The following is a 24795-nucleotide window of genomic DNA, read 5'->3' on the forward strand; positions in this document are numbered from 1 at the left end:
AACGAGTTACAGTTGTTGACCTTCACTGAAATAGCAAATGACGGGTACCTCAGGATGTTTTTTTTTTTTTTAATACTGTCTTTCAGATGCTGGCGACGGTTTTGGGAGATCGTTCCGGTCTCTCCTCAGCAGAGGGACACACTGATATACTTTGTGTATTTTGCAGCCAAACAACTTTTTGTGTCCCTCTAACTATTTTACTCTCACTAGTGTTCACACTAACAACAAATTAACATTATTTTTTTTAAAAAATGTGATGAAGTAGCCAAGGCAATAAAAGATTTGTGCCAGCAAGGAATCTTAGAAGAAACAGAAAGTTCTGATTGGAGTAGTCCTGTAGTTCCTGTGCGAAAAGCAGATGGAAGTATTCGTGTATGTGCTGACTATAGCAAAACTGTAAATCCAAATGTAGATACTTTACAATATCTACTTCCAACTTTTGACGAGCCTTATCATAAGTTAAGTTCACATAAGTGGTATACGAAGATTGATCTACGTTCAGCTTTTCATCAATTATTGGTCGAAGAAAAGTCTCAACGTGTTCTTACCATTGTAAATGAAGGTCATTTATATGTACATAAACGTTTACCATTTGGAACTAAAATAAGTTCTCAAGTATTTCAAAGAGCCATGGACACAATACTTGGTGGTATTGATGGAGTGGTATCATTTATTGATGACATTCTTTTAGGAGCAGATACATTGTATGACTGTTACAAACTAACTGTATTAGTTTTGGAAAGATTGATGCAGTACAATGTGAAAGTAAATTTGCAGAAGTCTGAATTTTTTGTTCATGAAGTAAATTTTCTAGGAAGGAAATTCACGGAACATGGAATTTTACCTGCGAATGAACATGTTCAGGCAGTGTTAAAATGTAAGGTGCCTGAGAATAAAAAGGAATTGGCGACATTCATGGGTTTACTGGCGTATCATGCACGATTTTTGCCTAATTTGAGTTCTAGGATACCTAATATTTATTTATTGCAAAAGAAGAGTGTACAATGGTTTTGGAACGAAGAATGTGAAAGGGAGTTTCAGCTAGTTAAGCAGCTATTAGTTTCTGCACCTGTTTTAGTAGCATTTGACACTCGATTGCCATTAGTTTTAGTCACGGATGCAAGTGGCTATGGGATAGGTTGTCAGTTGACACATGAAATAGAAGGAGTGCTGAAACCTATTGCATGTTTTTCAGCTACTTTAACAGATAGTCAAAAAAGTTACTCTCAAGCTGACAAGGAAAGTTTGGCAGTAGTGGAAGGTATAAAACATTTTCATATATATTTGGCAGGAAACAAATTTAAAATTCTAACAGATTCTTCAACAGGTAAATCGATATTAGATCCGGACAAAGCAATTTCTCCTACAGTATCTATGAGATGGCAAAGATGGAGGTTATTTCTAGCAAATTATGATTATTCCATTCATTACACGAAGAATGTAGGGATAGCTGATGTCTTGTCCAGATTACCTGTGTCATGTTTAGTGAATGCAGAAGAGGATTTACCTATTTATTTTTTGGATAATGAGACATTGATGAGTGAAGATCCTTTAAGAGTTGAGGAAGTAATTGAAGCAATGAAACAGGATGAAACATTGTTACTAGCATATGAATACACAGAGAAGAATTGGAGGAATATAGCACGTATCGAAGTTGATGGAGAATTGAAAAATTATTCTCAGAATAAAAATGTCTTAAATTGCAATAATGGAATGTTATGCCATGGTGAGCGAATTGTAGTGCCAAAATTATTGAGAAATAAGGTTCTACAAGACTTGCACAAATTTCATTCTGGAGTTGTGAAGTCCAAACATGTTGCAAGAAAGTACTTTTGGTGGCCGAGCATGAACCAGGATATAGAGAATTATGTTCTGTCGTGCGATGTGTGCAGAAGACATTCAAGAGCACCAAGTAAAGAAGAGTATGTTTCATGGAAACCCGAAAATGAACCATTTCACAGAGTACACATAGATCATTTTTTCTTCCATGGATATAAATTTCTTATTTTAGTGGATGCATTTAGTAAATACGTAAATGTTTGGCAAGTTGTTCATTTAACGGCTGAAGAAACTGTTGAGAAGTTGACAAATCATTTTTCCATATTTGGAATACCAAATACCATATGTTCTGATGGTGGTCCACCATTTGCCAGCAGGGATTTCCAGAGATTTTGTAACAATCATGGAATAAAATTAATTCACAGTCCACCGTATAGACCATGTGCAAATGGAGAAGTTGAAAGGCATGTACAAATCATCAAAAGGTACATGACTTTAACAGGAGAGATAACAAAAGGCAACGTCAACAGACGCAATGCTTCTGTGGATAAATTCTTAAAGAGAATGTTGTTCTATCACAGCAATACTGTAAATGTGATTATGGGGAAATCACCAAATGAAATTTTATTTTCATACAAAGTAAACGCCAATAAATTAATTCATAATGATAGAACAAGGGTTATTTATGAGGCAGAGCATTATAAGAAAGGATCTGGAGTATATTATTATTGTCCAGAAAGAAAGCAGTATGAAAAAGGCGAGATAGTAGGACAATTATCGCACTCAATTTTCAAAGTTAAGAGGGACAATTACACAAGAAATGTTCATTTTTCATTTTTGAAGCCAGAGATTTCCAGAAGGAACGAGAGTGGAAGATATGGTAATGGTGAACGCTCGACACGATGTACTGAAGAGTTTGGTGGTGAGCAAAATCAATTTGCTAACTTGGACTATATGTAGCTCACAATGAAGAAATGGAGCAGCAGAGACAAGGAGGTATGCAGGGTCTGGAGAAGCCAGGATGTTCAAAACAAGAGTCCACTACAGCAGCATCATTTCCACGAAGGTCTGCAAGGATACATAAACCACCTTGCAGATATGAACCAGATTAGAAATGTTAAGATTATTGTTATTATTATGTTTCATTTTTGTAACCAAGGGGAATATTGTTATATATTAGTTTAAGTTATGAAGCCATGGGCTGAAACAGCCATATATATTATTGTTGTTATAGTTACTGGTTGTTGATTTTATACATGTTTTTATGGAGTTAATATAAAAATGTTCGAACCCAAGTGTTTCATTAAATACGTTCTTTGAATCAATACATGATAACATCTTTAATTACTTCGTATGTTTTACTAGCAACAGAATCTGGAGTAACTAAATCCCTTAAAACATCATATAAATTTCCTCCACAGAATGCAATAAAATGACTAATTTGCTTTTCCTTTGGAATGCCATTAGCAACACAAATCTGTTCAAACTGCTCCAAATACGAATCAATGTTACCTTTATCCACATCGAAAGGTTCCAGAATATGTCCTTGGATCCCATACATAGTCGCCAAATTGTTGTGTTACCAACCACGGTAATATGATATAATAAATCATGTGGGTTCGATTTTATACAAAATTATAATTAAATCCATAACTAAGAATATACATACAACATGGCTAACTCCATGCTTGACAATCCAAAATAACAAAACAAAAGAACATCTATATTCAAAGATATAATAACATCATAGATGTTTCACAATCTAGCTACTGCAGATAGAAAATGTAAGATTCTATGTAATTTTATAATATTTTTTACAGTCTCTCTCTCACATAAATTTGGACATGTATTTTAGGATGCAATCTATTGGGATTATAACACCATTAAGCCTTGTTTCCATGATAACCAAAAACTCAATATGCTGACCAAGGCAGAATTTATTTTATTTTAAAACATAAACTAAACATTACGTTTCAATCTTCTAGCAAGGTATTCTTCAGACTCTGTACCAAATACAAATTAAATATGGTACAAAACAGGAAGATATATATACACAAAAATAATAACTCCCGTCCAGACACAAGATAATAAGAAAGTTGTTTATCTAGAACATTCCTTTCCAGGTGTTCTAGCAGGTGGCTTTCTCCTGTCAACTGTTGTTTCATCTGACAGGCGATTTTGATAAACATTTCCTTTCATCTGGATCGTGGTTGGACTCCTTATCTCATGCTCTTTTTCCTTATCGTTTCTTTCTTCATTCCTCTTTCTTCTTCTCTCCTCCTTCGCTCTTGTCCTTTCCACTCTTTCTACCACCTTCATCCATTCTTTGTTTATCTTCAGTCCCCCATTCCAGTTCAATGTGTCTTCTTCTTCCCCTTACTTCTCTATTTCCTTGGCCTCCTTCCATTTTCTCACTAGTACTCTATTCTCCCTTCCTATCTGCATATGCATGGTCAGCATATTGAGTTTTTGGTTATCAATTAGGATAATGTTTTCATAGCTCCAAAATATATATAATTGCTAAAATGAAGTAAAGTATTGAAATTGATCTTCTTGCAGATATTCAGAATTTTGGACACATTGACGAAGACATTGTTCACTTTTCACCTTCTTCGAAGCGAGTTAGAAGGGAGAACGAAGAAGAGAATGAGATAAAGGTCAGTAATGAATAGAGTTCTTTTTCAATGCATGTAAAGGACACATGTGATTATTTATTCATTTTCATCATTACTCCATCATCGTTAGTTTTCCATATTCATGTTTTTTTTCCATTATCACTTTAGAGCTTGTAATTCTCTTTGAAACTTTTCATCTAACCTTTCTTTGTTTCTTCATTATTACTTCATAAGTACGAAAATGTGGCTATGCATATATTGCCCCTACCTCTTAATTTCATTAACTATTTATAGCTATACTGAAGTATATGGGCTTGTTACACAACATAGTGATCAATCGTAAAATTTATTAGCATGAACGGGAAGGATGTAGATTTTTATAATTTTAGTATTTTATGTTTTTTTAAAAAACAATAGACATAAAATATATGTGTAGTGTCTATTTTTCACACTAACCTTTTTAGAAACTATTTTTGCGTAATTATTTCTTGATGCTCATTTTACACTTCCTTTGGAAACTTTGTGACGTTCACAAGTCAATCATTTGCACGATTACATTTAGTTCATAAATATTTGAAACTAAAACGCGAAGGTGAAGATACAACTTCTATGGGTCTATATATTAGTGAAATAACTAAGCAATATGCAGTTCACTATTACCTATATTTCCATTTTTTTGTCAGACACACTACCACATAATGACTATTGATTCTCGTTGCTATAGCAACGTTAGAATTCCAAATATCTCGTTTATACAGCGTAGAGTGCAATGAATAACATAAAACATAATGAACGTTGTACAAAGTAATAATTATACATTTTTAAACGTTAATATAAAGTGATTTTTATAATATGAAATTAATAATTTCAATAAACATATAATTATATTGTGCGGATTCACAGGACCGTCACAACATTCCCCTCCTCCGGGAAAATGAAAACTACGAAACAACGAGGAGGAGTTTTCATTTATAAATCAGTCAGATGTGTATCAACATAACTACAACAAAGTTACAAATGGACAATATTATCTGACATTCGACAACAACGTGCACATAAACAGATTTGTGCCTAACAGGTAATAACAAATCAGAACATAATACAACATTCAATTGTACAAAATAATAAACAGAATGGTTTCATTTTTTTTCAAGTATCTACTCTCATAAATTTAATTCTCAGACAAGAGTTGATTCCTCTTTTCTTCCGAACAGTTAAACACTCGAAGATTTGAAAAGTTCACCTTGTCATAATATTGCTGGTTCATTGTGTAAAGAATTGCATTATTGTCCTTAATTTCCTTGACAAGGAATGGCCCAATATACAAGTTGAACAATTTATGAATCTGGCTGTTAATTTTAGAACTAACTTGCCTATTTTTTATCATAACCAAATCTCCTGTTTGAAGTTTAATCGAGTTCAATGCATTCTTAATCTTTCTACTTCTTCTAGATTGTCTAGTCCTGATTTCCGCTAAAAACAATTTGCGTTTCCATGGCAAAGATTTAATTTGCTCCGGCCAGCTGATTTCTTCAAATATTGAGTCCTTCATATCTTCATGTAAGAAAAGTTCACTAGGAGATAATCCGGTAACTGAAGAGCATGAATGATTTAGTAACTGAATAATAGAATTTATTTTTGGATACCAACTGGTGTGATTATCATTGCAGAATAATCGCAGTAATCTAACAATCTCCTTATTGTACCTCTCAATAGGATTAGATTTCGGATTGTATGTAGTGGTAGTAATATGCTTAATTTTCCTTGAATCCATGTAGGTTTTCCACTCATTTGATGTAAATTGGCTTCCACAATCTGATAATAATATATTACATACAGGGTAATGTTTAAAATATTGTTCTTCAAAACGATTGATAATTTCCCTGGCAGTCGCTTTTCTTAACGGATAAATCATAACAAACTTTGACATAACGTCCACAATTGTGAGGAGATATTCATATGTACGTGATCTTGGTAATTTTCCGATTAAATCAATAGAGAGAAAATCGTGAGGTTGGTGAGAAACGACGTGATATTCATCTCTCCGCAACGGCCGACCTACAATCTTTGTTCGTGCACATTCTAAGCAATCTTTCAGGTAATTTCTAATTGATTTTCTCATGTACGGCCAAAAATATGCCCTTCTACAAGCTGATAAAACCTTCTGATAACCAAAATGTCCATTTAAATCATGCATTTTGTGCAATACCAAAGGTATAAGCTCACGTGGCACTACAAGTTTACAAATTTCTTCTGAATTGGGTTTATAAAAAAGAATTTTGTTGTGAAGAAGATAGTTTGAAAAAGTTGTACTATCTTCCAGGTGAGAAATTACATTATTGCATTTTTCATCTGCTCGTTGAGCTTTTAACCAAATAGAAGAAGTCTCATCTTGTGAATCTTCCACAATTACTTGATTGATATATAATTTATCATCAAGTGCACAATAAGTAGTACAAGGCGGAAATCTGCTCAACGTATCAGCAATATTATTCGAAACTCCTGGGACATGATATAACGTGAAATCAAAACACTGCAGTTTGAGAGCCCATCTCGTAAGACGAGAATTAAGTGATTGTGCAGTTTTAAGCCAAGACAACGACTTATGATCTGAATATAAGTTGAAATCAGTTCCTTTAAGATATATAGCAAATTTCTCCAGAGCAAATAATATAGCTAAACATTCCAATTCGTGTGTACTATATGTAATCTCTGCTCCTCTAAGCGCACGACTGCCATATTGTATGACACGAATTTCATCATTATCAACTTGCCAAAGTACACAACCCAATCCTTTCTGGCTTGCATCAACAGAAACACAAAACCTCAACTCAAAGTCGGGTTGACTCAATGCTGGTGCTGAAATTAGAGCATTCTTTAATAACAAGAAAGCTTCTTGACACTGAGGTGTCCAATAAAATGGCACATTCTTGCGTAAAAGATGATATAATGGAATAGCGATATCTGAAAATCCCTGTATAAAACGATTCCTCCAATTTGCCAGTCCTAAAAATTTGCGAAGTGACTTTTTGTTTTGAGGAACAGGAAACTGTAGAATAGCTGAGTCTTTATCATGATCGACCTTAATCTCAGAACCAGACACCACATGACCCAAAAACTTAATTTCCGTTTGGAAAAATTTGCATTTGGCAAATTTTATGGACATGTTCGTCTTCTGCAATGTCTGTAGAACATAATCAAGATGTTCAAAATGTTTCTCTATTGTTGGGCTAAATATTAAAATGTCATCCACATATATCATCAGAAATGAATGAGTCTCTGGTCCAAACACCTTATTCATTCTTTCAACAAAAACAGAAACAGCTGATTTTATACCAAATGGCAAGTAACAAAACACGTGCTGTCGTCCTCGATACGAAAAAGCTGTGTACTTATACGAGTCGGGCGTAAGTGGTATTTGAAAATATCCACAGGAGAGATCAATCGAAGAAAAATATCTTGCACCCTTAAAATGTTGAAGTAGCTCGTTTATCGGTTCAACATGGGTAAGTGGTGAAATTACATGTTGGTTTAGGCGCCGAAAATCCACCACTGGACGCCACTCACCGTTAGATTTTGGTACGATATGTACAGGGTTTAAATAAGGCGAAGACATCTCTTTAATTATTCCCCAGGCTTTCCATTTTTCTAGTTCCCTTTCTAACGCTGCTCTTTTGGCGAACGGTACCGGATACATAGGTGCCTTAATTGGTTCCTTTCTGTCTAGTTCAATTTGATAAGGTTCTACGAATGCAGATCGGGGTCGATCAGAAAACATCCTATGATATTCTATTATTAGATTCTCAAGCTGAGACTGCTGCTCCGTGCTGAGTGATTCACACGACCGTACCTTCGTTGTGATCTGATCTAGAGAAACGATAAGTAAATTTTCTGCTTCTTTGACTATAGTAACTTCCTGCATTTGGCAGCGATCCTTATCAGTTGTGCTTTTGCTAGAGTTAAATGGCTGAACTAGTTCGGAACCAGTAGATGCCATCAAACTAATTTCGTTTCTTCTAAAATCGAGTCAGCTTTGTATTGCCTTAAAAATGGTATTCCGAGAATTAATTCAGCATGCAGTTGTTTCAATACAAACATCTCCAAAGAAAAAAACTTCCGAGTTAATTGAAATACTTATAATCTTCCGACCAGCAACACGAAACTTCTGATGTCCTGCAAACGGCAATAACTTAAGTTGATTCACTGTATCCAGTTTGGCACTCGGAATAATTGATTTTATACTGCACCATAATTCATAACTGACTAAATTACATTGGCTTCCACTGTCGATGACACACTGTATTGTAATACCGCAAACTGTTCCTGTGATCAGAGGTTGATCAGTAATAGGAGTAGGTATGCCAGTATCATTTAAAGTCCAAGTAGGTTCATCTTCGTACCAATCTAACTGGAAAAATATTGAAAGTGGATAACAATGATCAACTTCAGATAAAACGGAATTACTTAATACAGCATACTGACAAGTTGTGCTTATATTATCACTACGATATGATTTAGACGGACCCTCCATTATGTTAGTGCGAGCAAACTGGTCCACGTTCGCCCGCGACGTTCGTTTAATGTTGCTTCAGGGGCAGAAGAAATGAACTGTTTACAAGAAGTTTCTCTTGGATCGAAAGATGGAGCATTTTCATTCAATGGAGTATTCGTCACTGCAGTTTCATTACAACTGTTTCCCGTTGACAACTGAGAAGACGAATATCCGCAATTGACACATACACTGCATGGTTGGAATGAGTGGAAATTATTGTTAGAGAACTGAGAGTTAGGATGCAGTGTAAATTGCTGTTGTTCTTGCTCGTTTCTGGCATTGAAACTGTTGCTCATAAATCTACCATTATTGTTGAAGTATCGAGAGTTTTGTGGACTTCTATTTTGCCGGAAATTTTGAGTTCCTGCACCATTACGTCTGTAACGATTATATGGTCTGTTAGTTAGGTTAGGCTTCCCAAAATTATTATTTCTATTAAATATCATCGTCTTCTGGCTGGAGTTTGATTGTTGGTTTTCAGCAACAAATGGAACATCTGTACGTGGAATCTTAATTCTTTTATTTTCATCGCTAGAAGAAACAAAATGAACACTATCATTAGGTCTTACGTTACGTCTTGAACCTTGATTTCCATTAGGTTCATCATCGTTCACAAACGATGAACTTTTAGCAACACTTTGAACTCTCAGTTTTGCCCTTGCACTATTATTGTCGGTAAAACTTTTAGAATTATTCCCATCATGTCGGAAATTTTTTTCACGTACATTATCATGAACATTAAAACTCTTGTTCGATCTTGAATTCACTAAATCCAACCTCTTTAGTAACGCAATTACATCATCCATTTTAACTAATCTTGCAGCTAATATTGTTTGTGCAATAGATGTGGGCAACTGATTGATTAAAATGTCAATAACTTCTGCATCATTCGGACGATCAACTAAATTATAATATGCTGAATGCGTACGAATAGCAAAAACTTCCATACTACTCGTCGATTTAGGATCATATTTACGACTTCTAAGTTCAGATAATTGAGCCTGAGTTAACGAATAAGACGTGTAGTGATTCAGAAATTCGTCAACAAACTGTTTGTACGATGTAAACGAATCGACATGAGTATTATACCAACCTTCTGCAGGTCCTTGGAAACAATTAGTAATACATTCAAGCCTTTGCATGTCAGGAACTTGCAGTAAGTCTAAGTAGGACGATAAAGTTTTAATAAACTTACGTGGGCTTGATTTTTCAGGATCTCCAGAATATTTAGGAAGAACAGTAAGTTCATTCAATCTTACCAACCGTCGAGGTTCTTGAGTAAACGAACGCATACAATTGTCAGGATAATCACATCGATGATTCTGCGGATTTGCTGACTTTTGGTTTACTTGCCTTTTTCTTTCCTGCCCAGAACCATCAGAATATAAAGAACGGGTAGATTGACATAACTTGTTAGTATTACTAGCTCTCATGCGATTATTTCTAGAACGTTTGTGTCTTTGTGAAGCAATGCGATTGTGTTCGTCATCAGAAACATCACACGCTGAAGAATCAGATGATTTAGGAGAGGTTAGGTTCCGTGCAGGAATACCAGGTTGACAGTTATCATTCACATGAGAACTGTAAACTTGTACAGGATTACTTGATTCAACATTAGTCGAAATATTAGATGTTAACTTAGTAATATTTTCCTCACATGCTTCCACGCGCTTAGTTATTTCGTCCTTGCTCACAACGGCTTCAAGTCTTTGAACTTGCCGAGACAACCCTGAAACATTGTTCTGGCATTCTGTAATCTGATCATTCAAGCCAGCAAGTTTATCAGAATTCTCTGTACAAGTAGAGTTTACTTCCTCGATTTTCTCTGTTAGTCCTTGCACTTCTCTTTCCATTTCCTGATGTAATGAACGTGTTGCTAATTTGCAGGACTCTGCAACTTCAGCTAATTCCTTTCGTAACGATGTACTCAATTCGTGGAAGTCAAGCTTGAGTAGTTGCTGTGAATTTTGAATTTCCTGTTGAGATTCCCTGATTTTTGTAAACTCAAGCTGTTGAGACTCTTGAGTTTGCCTCATTTTTGTAAACTCAAGCTGTTGAGACTCTTGAGTTTGCCTCATAGAATCTTGAGTTTCCCTAATTTTTGTAAACTCGAGCTTTTGAGTTTCCCTAATTTTTGTAAATTCCATCTGTTGTGACTCGCTAATTTTTCTTAACTCTGCCAGCAGATCAAACATTTGAAAAGGAACATTACTTTGACCCGTTGATGTCTCTGCCAACACAGAAGGACGAATGTCAATTTCTTGAACATTTTCTTGACTTCTTTTCCATTGCACAAAAGCTTCAATACTGAACGGATCATAAGATGGATCACAATCTCTACAGAAATAATTTTCATTTAACTGGTATAATTCCCAATGCTTATCGGACAAACCCAAACATTGTAAATGATAACAATGGCCACAATTTTCACAAGCTACCAACCTTTCCTTGTCGGGATCTTTGCAGCACTTCACCATATTCATGGCACCATTCCTATTTTGTGATTCATCAGGTTCATCACCACAATTGATAGATCTAGCTGTAAGACTTGTTTTGGATCTCAGATTATAAGGATTACTTGACGCGTACATAATATAAATTTATGTACAAACTAGATTCACGAGAATAATGGTGTAAGTTAACACGCAAAACACATCACTCAAGATCGTGCTGATAATGTTCCACAATACTGGACCACCAATTATACTGTGACGTTCACAAGTCAATCATTTGCACGATTACATTTAGTTCATAAATATTTGAAACTAAAACGCGAAGGTGAAGATACAACTTCTATGGGTCTATATATTAGTGAAATAACTAAGCAATATGCAGTTCACTATTACCTATATTTCCATTTTTTTGTCAGACACACTACCACATAATGACTATTGATTCTCGTTGCTATAGCAACGTTAGAATTCCAAATATCTCGTTTATACAGCGTAGAGTGCAATGAATAACATAAAACATAATGAACGTTGTACAAAGTAATAATTATACATTTTTTAAACGTTAATATAAAGTGATTTTTATAATATGAAATTAATAATTTCAATAAACATATAATTATATTGTGCGGATTCACAGGACCGTCTGATGTAAATTGGCTTCCACAATCTGATAATAATACATTACATACAGGGTAATGTTTAAAATATCCTGTGAATCCGCACAATATAATTATATGTTTATTGAAATTATTAATTTCATATTATAAAAATCACTTTATATTAACGTTTAAAAAATGTATAATTATTACTTTGTACAACGTTCATTATGTTTTATGTTATTCATTGCACTCTACGCTGTATAAACGAGATATTTGGAATTCTAACGTTGCTATAGCAACGAGAATCAATAGTCATTATGTGGTAGTGTGTCTGACAAAAATGGAAATAAAGGTAATAGTGAACTGCATATTGCTTAGTTATTTCACTAATATATAGACCCATAGAAGTTGTATCTTCACCTTCGCGTTTTAGTTTCAAATATTTATGAACGAAATATAATCGTGCAAATGATTGACTTGTGAACGTCACAGTATAATTGGTGGTCCAGTATTGTGGAACGTTATCAGCACGATCTTAAGTGATGTGTTTTGCGTATGTGTTAACTTACACCATTGTTTTCGTGAATCTAGTTTGTACATAAATTTCTATTATGTACGCATCAAGTAATCCTTATAATCTGAGATCCAAAACAAGTCTTACAGCTAGATCTATCAATTGTGGTGACGATTCTGATGAATCACAAAATAAGAATGGTGCCATGAATATGGTGAAGTGCTGCAAAGATCCCGATAAGGAAAGGTTGGTAGCTTGTGAAAATTGTGGCCATTGGTATCATTTACAATGTTTGGGTTTGTCCGATAAGCATTGGGAATTATACCAGTTAAATGAAAATTATTTCTGTAGAGATTGTGATCCATCTTATGATCCGTTCAGTATTGAAGCTTTTGTGCAATGGAAAAGAAGTCAAGAAAATGTTCAAGAAATTGACATTCGTCCTTCTGTGTTGGCAGAGACGTCAACGGGTCAAAGTAATGTTCCTTTTCAAATGTTTGATCTGCTGGCAGAGTTAAGAAAAATTAGCGAGTCACAACAGATGGAATTTACAAAAATTAGGGAAACTCAAAAGCTCGAGTTTACAAAAATTAGGGAAACTCAAGATTCTATGAGGCAAACTCAAGAGTCTCAACAGCTTGAGTTTACAAAAATGAGGCAAACTCAAGAGTCTCAACAGCTTGAGTTTACAAAAGCAGGGAATCTCAACAGGAAATTCAAAATTCACAGCAACTACTCAAGCTTGACTTCCACGAATTGAGTACATCGTTACGAAAGGAATTAGCTGAAGTTGCCGAGTCCTGCAAATTAGCAACGCGTTCATTACATCAGGAAATGGAAAGAGAAGTGCAAGGACTAACAGAGAAAATCGAGGAAGTCAACACTACTTGTGCAGTGAATTCTGATAAACTTGCTGGATTGAATAATCAGATTATAGAATGCCAGAACAATGTTTCAGGGTTGTCTCGGCAAGTTCATAGACTTGAAGTCGTTGTGAGCAAGGACGAAATAACGAAGCGCGTAGAAGCATGTGAGGAAAAGATTACTAAGTTAACATCTAATATTTCGACTAATGTTGAATCAAGTAATCCTGTACAAGTTTACAGTTCTCATGTGAATGATAACTGCAACCTGGTATTCCTGCACGGAACCTAACCTCTCCTAAATCATCTGATTCTTCAGCGTGTGATGTTTCTGATGACGAACACAATCGCATTGCTTCACAAAGACACAAACGTTCTAGAAATAATCGCATGAGAGCTAGTAATACTAACAAGTTATGTCAATCTACCCGTTCTTTATATTCTGATGGTTCTGGGCAGGAAAGAAAAAGGCAAGTTAACCAAAAGTCATCAAACCCGCAGAATCATCGATGTGATTATCCTGACAATTGTGTGCGTTCGTTTACTCAAGAACCTCGAAGGTTGGTAAGATTGAATGAACTTACTGTTCTTCCTAAATATTCTGGAGATCCTGAAAAATCAAGCCCACGTAAGTTTATTAAAACTTTATCGTCCTACTTAGACTTACTGCAAGTTCCTGACATGCAAAGGCTTGAATGTATTACTAATTGTTTCCAAGGACCTGCAGAAGGTTGGTATAATACTCATGTCGATTCGTTTACATCGTACAAACAGTTTGTTGACGAATTTCTGAATCACTACACGTCTTATTCGTTAACTCAGGCTCAATTATCTGAACTTAGAAGTCGTAAATATGATCCTAAATCGACGAGTAGTATGGAAGTTTTTGCTATTCGTACGCATTCAGCATATTATAATTTAGTTGATCGTCCGAATGATGCAGAAGTTATTGACATTTTAATCAATCAGTTGCCCACATCTATTGCACAAACAATATTAGCTGCTAGATTAGTTAAAATGGATGATGTAATTGCGTTACTAAAGAGGTTGGATTTAGTGAATTCAAGATCGAACAAGAGTTTTAATGTTCATGATAATGTACGTGAAAAAAATTTCCGACATGATGGGAATAATTCTAAAAGTTTTACCGACAATAATAGTGCAAGGGCAAAACTGAGAGTTCAAAGTGTTGCTAAAAGTTCATCGTTTGTGAACGATGATGAACCTAATGGAAATCAAGGTTCAAGACGTAACGTAAGACCTAATGATAGTGTTCATTTTGTTTCTTCTAGCGATGAAAATAAAAGAATTAAGATTCCACGTACAGATGTTCCGTTTGTTTCTGAAAACCAACAATCAAACTCCAGCCAGAAGACGATGATATTTAATAGAAATAATAATTTTGGGAAGCCTAACCTAACTAACAGACCATATAATCGTTACAGACGTAATGGTGCAGGAACTCAAAATTTCCGGCAAAATAGAAGTCCACAAAACTCTCGATACTTCAACAATAATGGTAGATTTGTGAGCAACAGTTTCAATGCCAGAAACGAGCAAGAACAACAGCAATTTACACTGCATCCTAACTCTCAGTTCTCTAACAATAATTTCCACTCATTCCAACCATGCAGTGTATGTGCCAATTGCGGATATTCGTCTTCTCAGTTGTCAACGGGAAACAGTTGCAATGCAACTGCAGTGGCGAATACTCCATTGAATGAAAATGCTCCATCTTTCGATCCAAGAGAAACTTCTTGTAAACAGTTCATTTCTTCTGCCCCTGAAGCAACATTAAACGAACGTCGCGGGTGAACGTGGACCAGTTTGCTCGCACTAACATAATGGAGGGTCCGTCTAAATCATTATCACTTTAGAGCTTGTAATTCTCTTTGAAACTTTTCATCTAACCTTTCTTTGTTTCTTCATTATTACTTCATAAGTACGAAAATGTGGCTATGCATATATTGCCCCTACCTCTTAATTTCATTAACTATTTATAGCTATACTGAAGTATATGGGCTTGTTACACAACATAGTGATCAATCGTAAAATTTATTAGCATGAACGGGAAGGATGTAGATTTTTATAATTATAGTATTTTATGTTTTTTTAAAAAACAATAGACATAAAATATATGTGTAGTGTCTATTTTTCACACTAACCTTTTTAGAAATTATTTTTGCGTAATTATTTCTTGATGCTCATTTTACACTTCCTTTGGAAACTTAATATGAGAACCAGAGCAACGTAACTCCAAAAATGCCGTTTTCAGTTTTGTTTACATAATTTCCTCTGAAGAGCTCTGTTCGGAGTCTGATTGACATATCTCCGCTTCTAATCCTTACCCACAAGGTGGAGTCACGTATCTCCAATTTACTGACTCCTTTAAAGAATCGATATACTCTGTCCTGTAAATTTTACAAATTGGAGTTATCTCCCTCAGATAATCACACGACGCATTCCTATTGTGTAAAATTTTCAACTGTCTGTTATTTTTCTTTTATGTATAAATATTTACGTGGAAAATTATTGTTTCTTATAACTTAGAAATTAAGACATAGGTTTTTTTAGGAGTTTTATAGTCTGTTCTTCAGAGAGAGACGACAAACTCCTCCTATTTTCTACGCCTGAAAATCTCAAGCGCATATGCTCTCGACTACTACTAACCATGACAACTTGGATAATTCTTCTATTTTATTAAAGGTTTATTTCAGTTCTTACGGCGGGCGCTCTATATGCTGGCAAGGGGAGCGGGGAAGCGACCAGTCCATCGCAATAAGAAAAGCAGCAGCCAGTAGAAAGGAACGAGGTACACGTAGTACTTCATACTGTCGCGTCGTAACTATCGGCGCCACCGCTGTTGTCTGGTTGGTCTGCGGTGTAATCCCAGCTTCCCACTTCCCTTGCAAGAACGAGGATCGGCCACCGTAAGAGTCGAAATTGATTGATGACAGATCAATGAGGATGGAATATCGTGTATGTACACCCCCCCCCTATGTATACATACACACATATACCAGAAATATGTTTCAATTTAGAATAACGTCTTTATTTGATAGGAAAGTTATAGTGAAACTGACAGACGTTTATTCAGATCTCGAGCTTGAGATTTCTGCACCCGGGACGAGAATAGATTTTGTTTTCCCTTGCATAAATTTCAGTGTTTTGCAAAAAGCTTACTAGCAAACAACTTTCACTCCGTAATGCATCGAGGAAAAAAATAAGTTTATTTTTGTCTCAAATGCCTCTCGTTCCTCTAGAGGGAAAATCAATTACTTCTTAAATGTGGCATTAACTCATTAACACAAAATTGCCTTTAGATAAAAGGTTATAAGTGGGTATTTGACGTTATTTATTTTTCTGTTTCGTTGACTAACTTACAATGTGTCACTGTTCAGTATATCTAGTCAAGTTTGTATGGAATGCAGAGAATTGATTATAAAGTAATACTTCTAATAGGATAATATTGAAAAATGTTGCACATAAGCTTAAATTGTAATGAAACACCGCGACGCAGAATGATTTTATAACCGACATTAATCTACAGTATGCTGAAAATATTTTTATGTCTCAATGCAGCTTTAGTGTATGCACATCTGTATACTAGTGTAATCACTTCATAGATGCGCAAAATATGTACTTCCCAGCTTTTAAATTCCCATGCACATACTTTTAGACGTCACTCGTTATATACCACGCCATCATTTATTTATTGAACACAACAGGCGAATGCCCAATTACAGTGTTCTATATTTTCTGCTTTAAGTTTGTAAATTTACAGTTTGATAAGAAATATTATTGTGCAGAAATGTAAATAAACATAAAACATGTCAACGCTAAATTAAATGTGTATACAATAGTTAACAGAGCGAGTTATAATAATAATACATGTTAATTGAGGAGAGTGGAATAAAATATCTGACTATTATGTACAAAAATAGCCTACATCAATATAATATTTCTTTTATTACTATGCACAACGTATTTATCTTTAGTATATCCTTATACAATATATAAGGATATACTAATATAATACATTATAAATTACATAAAATATGGAAATAAAATAAACACAGTAAAAATCAAGGATAGAAGTTATTTACTTTCTAAACTGCAGCGAATTAAAATTGATACTTTTGAAACTGAAGCACATATTCTTCCTGAGTATTATTAAATGAAAAACCTTAGGTAAATTATTAATTAACTATAGGATAATTTTACAGTGCCTGTTTATTCATTTGTATATCGAACATAATGCAACAAGTGTGAGCCCATTTATAGTATTTAATATATGAGGAAATACATTAATTATGCATGTAATAAAGGACCTGTAAATAATTGACACTCAGAAAGTACGTACATATATGTAATTGAGTATAAACTACGAAATAAATATTTACAAAAATCGCATTCATGTTTACATTGTTGACATTTATTCTTCCATTATTTGAATAGCTTTTTTTAAGGTCTCAATAGGCATGTGAAATATATTTAATTTTGGTTCCTTTCGGAACATCTGTTGTACAGTTCACACATTCTCCTGATAGGTGATTTATTTATGATGTTCTACAGTAAACCTTCTGCTTTTACAGTAAGAGAGACCTTTGGATCGTGCCATACACGTATGTGTATTTGTTCTAGTAGATGTTGTACCTGGATTTTATTGTTCATGATTTTGTTCAAGAAACAGAGCAATTGCATCTTCCTTCTTTTGCTGAGAGGAGGCAAGTTGTGGTGTTTACAGAGGGAAGTGTATGATTCGTATCGGGGATATATGCCTTTACTCTTGTACAATATTTGGTTTAATTTTAATTTTATTTTCCCATTGCCCTGGTATAGGTTGATGCGTTAACTTTTCTAGGAATAGTCGAAACTATTTTTTACAGTTCAGTATTTTCGTATTAAAGTAAACGCAGAATCCGACCATCAATTTTACACTGCTTAATAATAAACAACCACGAAGTATTTCTCTCAAAGCCAAAAAAAATATATTATTGGTAATAGTAATTTGAAATATGCATTTACAAAGTTCTATAACGTTGGTATTACTTATATAGTAGCGATTTTATTTTAATAATACGTATTCAATATTTTATTGAAATGAATTCTTTAACTTGTTCATTATTTTGAATAATTTGCAGTTTTGCTGTTCAATGCCTGTTCCGGCTAAGGAACCGTACATGAAAATGTTCGAATGTTTGGATGATTATCGAAATGCAACGAATGACATTGAATGGCCAGAAGAGGGTAAGCTATGCAATTGTCTTGGTATTTAGAGCCATTTTTACAAAATTTGGATTTCTTACGTTATCTTAAGTAACAATATTTCACTGTGTTGAAATATCAAAAGAGCGGTTTCCATCACTAGGCGAGGGTTAGAAAATATGCATGAGTAAATATGTTGTTTATGTAGACTTGTACATAAGCGAACAAGTTATAGCAAACAAAATACTATTTTTTTGTTCAGCGCTCATTATTGTGCTAATCACAGTAAAAAAATGATATTAAATAAGGAAAATAGCTTTACCTCGCCACTGTAAGAATGTGTGCATATTAATGCACAGAGAAACGATATCACTGCTGGTGAAAATGGAAAAGTTGTCTTGAACATAGTTCCTCATAATATATTTGATATATTATCTCATAATTTGAGTACTTATGATTTCTCTTCCACATGTGCATTTTGATGGTCAAAATGAAATTAGAAATGAAACCACAGTACCTGTAGTATTGCATGTGGAGATCAACTATGCATAAAATATTTCACGTATGTGCTAAAAACACACACATGATTACTCGAACCTTGTTAACATACATTTTCGAAAGAAAACTATGAGTGACAATGACCTGTCAGAGTATATAGGGTTGTCATTAGTTGATTGATTGTGTTTATTTTACTTCGCTTTTTCTGCCACTTTTGGCTAATCGTGAAGATGAGTTATGATATGATGAAATTGATGAAGGGACACTCACGAACATCCATGCCCAGGCCGGGATTCGAACCCGGGATCCTTGGCGCGTTAACGCTCTGTGCTAACCCCTCCGCTACGTAGGCCGATTGTGTAAAGTGTGTAAAGTAGTACATACGTTTTAACTTTGGGACTTTGTTGTATGTTACATACATGTATGAAACGTTTTCGCAATTACTGAAGTATGATCAATCGAAATATTTTGTTGTAGGTATGCGGGGAGCGCAGTAAGATTGAGAAGACCGATAGTTCAAAAATGTTTTTCTTTCGGTGTTAAAATATATTTTCAAACAAACATATGCTATTGTTATGTCCCTACAACTACAAACAGAAAATGTTAATCACTAGAAAAGTAGAAAGTGAAGCTTGATGAGCTGAATAGTTCAAGTCCTTAGCTGAGAGGTCATTTTCCAAGATAAAATTGATCAAAACTACTTGAGAACCACAATGCCAAGAGTAAAAATGAGAGGTCTAGCACTGTTAAGCATCGAAAGCGATCGGGCTCGAAAACTGGACTTGATTTTTGAGGTAACTGTGTTTTCATATAGCTATAATTCAATAATTTTTCAGTTTGTCTGTTGTCTTAAAATTTCATACCAATTTTTACATTGATTTAAATTACACGAATGTATGGCTACAGCCGGATTCCGCACACTTTTCCGGTTTTAGCAGTGGTATCTGATACCTACAGGATTGCGCACAAAAAAATGAGGCGATGTTGTCAGTTGCAAAATGTTCTCAAGCTGTTCTCACTTCTGTTGTGTTTGTTTGTGTGTGTGTGTGTGGACTTACACGTGTTTTTGTTGGAAGGGTAGCATGAGATAGGCATAGAGGATGAACCTGATTGGTGGACTAGAATGTAATGGCTGGTGTATCTCCGTATTTATACCGAAGGTCACGAGTTTCGATTGACAGAAGTGTTTGTATCTGGTCTTGGTTGTGTTGTGATTGCCTTCTGACGCTGAAGAATGGCGGAAAGCTATGTACATATCGTTAGTTGTAATTAAACAATTGTTCATATCGTTAATGTAACCTAACCTAACCTAACCCACAAACACTACAATGCACAGTTCTACTCGCCGTCTCCAGACATTTATCACGTGATTTCATCTGTTCTACAGATACAGTCAGAAACAAAATTGAAATTACTATCAATTGCGAAAGGAGAAGTCAGTGCACAAAGGAAGGACGAATTGAAAAGACATATGGTGTCAATAGTGACTTCCTGTATTATGTAAATTGGTATGAAAATTGTATCTTGAAAACATCAGTAGTGACTTACTGTATTATGAAAATTGGTATGAAAATTGTATCTTGACTTGCTACATTTACTGGTCAAATTATATATTTTTATTTAATCCTTATGAGATTTACAATTTTATTTCTAATTTCTCTCTCTCTTCTTGTCTAAAGAAAAAAAAAAACAGTTTTTCGCACAGATTTTAAAGCTATCAAAGTGGCAACGTTGGATCAAAATCTGTCCGTAAAACAGGTCAGTGAGATTTGTGCGCAATTCTGGATCTAAAGTGTGCGCAATTCGGTTGCGGCGGAATGTATTTTCATATTTGAATATACCTAATACAAATGTAGGCGGGAATTAATATTTTAGAAAAGCTGAAAGTTACGAGGGGGGGGGGTGGCAGAGCGTGTTAATTACGCTATTGTCTCATTCCTTCTTGTTTGTACTATTTTTAAGGTAGAAGAGAATGAGGAAGAAGTAACATGATTTGCTCGTACTAATAATAACACGAGGCCTCCTCATCAAACTTATTTAAACACAATTTTCGAGAAACCTCAAGCTAGAGAGCATAACCGCTGCTACAAAATATGACTCGTATGCAGGGCTTGAAATGGAAATTTTCACAAGACATCGTTGATATGGTGTTGTCTCTTTTGATCTCTGATTACGATTTTACCTACTAGTGAAATGACGTGCTGTGTTAAAATAAATAATAGTTGTCATTAAACAATTTACACAAACATCAAATAATACAAAATACCTTGACTACGAGGCTTCTGGAATTTTCTTCTTTTTAAAATTTAAACAGACGAATATCGTGAATGATATAGTTAGCTCCCTTAAAAGGGGTAAAACATTTCTGTATTAAATGAACATTTCTCACAGTTTGTCTTAGTAATACTTATTAAAAAAATCAATTTGTGCAAGTGAAAGGTATTTACATGTTGTTATTTTGTGTTGAAGGGTTGGATTTATTGTCTTTTACTGACTTCAAATTTTACTCTTGGATTATTCGGGGCAAAGAAGAATGGACGACAGAAAAACACTGAAAAAGGGAATTTAAGAAAAAGGAAAATACTGCAAATGGTGTACAGACTGTAGCCAGCACTCTATACTTGTATTCAACGCGTTCATACTCGGTCAAACCAATCTCGCTGCAACGACACATGTCCAGTATTAGGGAAGCTTCTATGAATGCTAAATATGTACTATTAAAGACTCTTAACAATTTAATTCACGCTGAAAAGGAAAATGTAGTGAAATACCTAAAAAAATGTCAAATGAACCGGAACGCTTCGTTGCAATTTCTGACGATACAAAACGAAAGAATTCCACATTTACGAACCGGAACGCGTTTCGGTCCGCTGCTTGTATGTACCGAATATGAGAAAATTCTTAAAAGTTGACGCAGTTTATTGATATGTAATGTCTTACTTCGCTCGTGCTGTAATTATTTGATAGAAAATAAACATATTGTAGCTCTCAACGACATAATACTACTAACAGCATTGTGTAATTTCAGGTTACTCAGTGCCAGTGAGAGTTTCTGGAAGAAATTACACTTTCCGGAGCACGAATGCATCAGAAACACCTTCTCTAAACGGATCGGTAATGATTGCTTAAATATTGTTTTTTCGAAGAGTCGTTGAGGATAGAGGAAGTGATGTGTTAACGGAAACGAGATGATATAAGCTAAATAATTTTTATTCATAAAAGGGTTGCAGCGTCTGACACTCGTGCGAGATACACGGGTTCAATCCCCGGCGGGGGAGAACCGTTTTTTTCACCTGTTCAAGAGCCTCTTACCCAATATCGTATAAAGTGCGTACCTGGAGGAAACTCTAGGGGGTAAAGGCCTCCAGGGGCGTGGTGCTGATCACATCACCCGCACCTTCGGCCGTGATCAAGAAAGTGTGGCGCCTTACTATTGGATTAAAAATTATAGATACTCGAGTTTGAGCTCCAATTAAAAATTATCCAGTAGACCTACATTAAAACGAGTTACATCAAAATTTAACTTATTCAATTCTCCATTAATCTATGCTAACCATTTTTTTCGAGTATGTCTTCTATTTTTTATCGTCGAGAGAACAAAAGGAGTGCCAACTTTTCGGGTTTTGCAAACGATCGCTCTCTTTGATATTCTATAAATAAAAAACGGGTGATCCCATGGTGATGAAATTTTAGTATGGTGCAGACAGATTTTAGTATGGTGAAATTGAACACAATTTGTAATTTTCAGATTTTAAAACTTTGTCAAAAAACAACCGTTATTTTAAATTTTGCGAAACAACTTTTTCTTAGTATTGGGCAGTCCCAAATACAACATTGGTCTTGTTTTGAAGCTCTTTCCATCTGTTTCCAATATCCATTGTCATTGTCAATTCACATTGCGAAACCGATTTTATTCATATTTCTATTGAACGGAGTAAAGATGTACATGGGACACGGCAACACGGTACACAGCGATGTCCGTTGAACCGTGGTGATCACGCTTTCGCTGCGAGTCGATGTACGTGTTGCGACGTTCCGCATACAACATTAATCCGTTGAATGTATAAAATCGGTCTATCAATGTGAATTAATAATGACAATTTATTTTAAAAACAGATGCAAAGAGCTTCAAAACAAGACCAATGTTGTATTTGTAGGACTAACCAATACTAAGAAAAAGTTGTTTCTCAAAATTTAAAATAACGATTTTTTAACAAATTTTTAAAATCTGAAAATTACAAATTGTGTTTAAAACCTTTCTGTCTGCACCGTACCAAAATTGCATCACGAACGGACCACCCGTTTTTTGTTTATAGAATTTCAAAGAGAGCGATCGTTTGCAAGACCCGAAAAAAGCGGCACTTTTTTGTTCTCACAACGATAAAAAATAGAAGACAAACTAGAAAAAAATGGTTAGCATAGATGAACGGAGAATTGAATAAGCTAAATTTTGATGTAGTAACTCTTTTTAATGTAGGTCTACTGGTTAATTTTTAATTGGAGCTCAAACTCGAGTATCTATAATTTTTAATCTGACATTAACTCCACACCCCCTAAACGCCTTCAGGGCGTGGTGCAAAGCACAGGGGAGCACTTTGCTTTAGTTATTTATTATTTTTTTTATTTTTACAAAAAAACGGTTCTGCCCCACAGTGGTCTGATCCATTTCTTTATGCTAAACCAAGTCAACAAAAAGAGTCGATAAGAATTAGTTTTGCGACATGCACACTTTAACATGTATTATTTATCAATGCAAGTTTTCTTCGAAATGTTCTTTAGTTTCTATTTTCTAAGTAGCTCTTGTTTTGCACTGCATGTGACAATTGAGATGAATTACATCACTGTTGCACCGAATGCATCACACCAGGAATGTACAATCTAAATTCTGAAAAAAACAAAACATTTTTGTTATTTAATTATATAGGTATATTGCACGGACTCATCACTAGGTCTATATGTATGTATGTATGTATGTATCAGTTTCTCTGAATTTGATTTTCTACAAATATATTATCCAAGAACAAATCAAATTACTCAATCGACAACATACTCACTACAGACATTGTTTCACACGTTGCTCTTATTTGATCAAATTCTGGTCTAGACAGGGAAAAGTTGTGACTATTACAATAAAATAGATGATTGTATTTGAATTATCAAAGTAAAATCTGTATAAGCAATGCAATAATGTTCTAAAATTGCATTGAAAATTTTTGAAACCATAGAGTTAAATTCAGAAATGTTAAAACAGTTAAAAATACTAAAATTTAATAATACTCGTATATACAACCATATTTAAGGCTCTGTAATGTTTTCGAATTATTTACTTTCTAAAATTCTAAATTCATGTATTACTCTTTAAGAACTTAATATTACTATTACTATGTGTACACAATGCTTGTGATTGCTCTCAAATGCATGTACGTACGTGTGCAACGTGTGTCGATGGGCAACTACTAGTAGCCCAATACTTGCATGTGTTTAAGTAACATCTACGTAGACGTTTATCTGTGGTAATATATACACACACGAACACACACACACACAAACAAACTCACACTCACATATGTAACTACGTACTTACTTTAATTAAAGGAGTTACAAATTAAATTAAATGCAATCGTTGAACTCTAAAATATACGTATATGTTTCTTATTTCAGTCTTTAGAAGAGTGTTATCTGGAGAAAAACGGTGTGGTAAGTGTACTATTTAA

General features: G+C 34.7%; 1 protein-coding gene across 1 annotated transcript in view; it reads left to right on the top strand.

Moving 5' to 3' along the window:
* The window catches only part of LOC145995331 (uncharacterized), a 61043-nt gene that overhangs the window by 14484 nt on the left and 21764 nt on the right, over nt 1–24795 (top strand). Inside the window, exons 3-6 of the mRNA XM_083131939.1 lie at nt 4339–4436; nt 18520–18625; nt 22110–22195; nt 24743–24778. Coding sequence (XP_082988065.1) covers nt 4339–4436; nt 18520–18625; nt 22110–22195; nt 24743–24778 — 326 coding nt within the window. The remainder of the gene's footprint in view (nt 1–4338; nt 4437–18519; nt 18626–22109; nt 22196–24742; nt 24779–24795) is intronic.

This window comes from Lepisma saccharinum, chromosome 11 (genome assembly GCF_977018435.1).
Source record: "Lepisma saccharinum chromosome 11, izLepSacc3.1, whole genome shotgun sequence".
NCBI lineage: Eukaryota > Metazoa > Arthropoda > Insecta > Zygentoma > Lepismatidae > Lepisma > Lepisma saccharinum.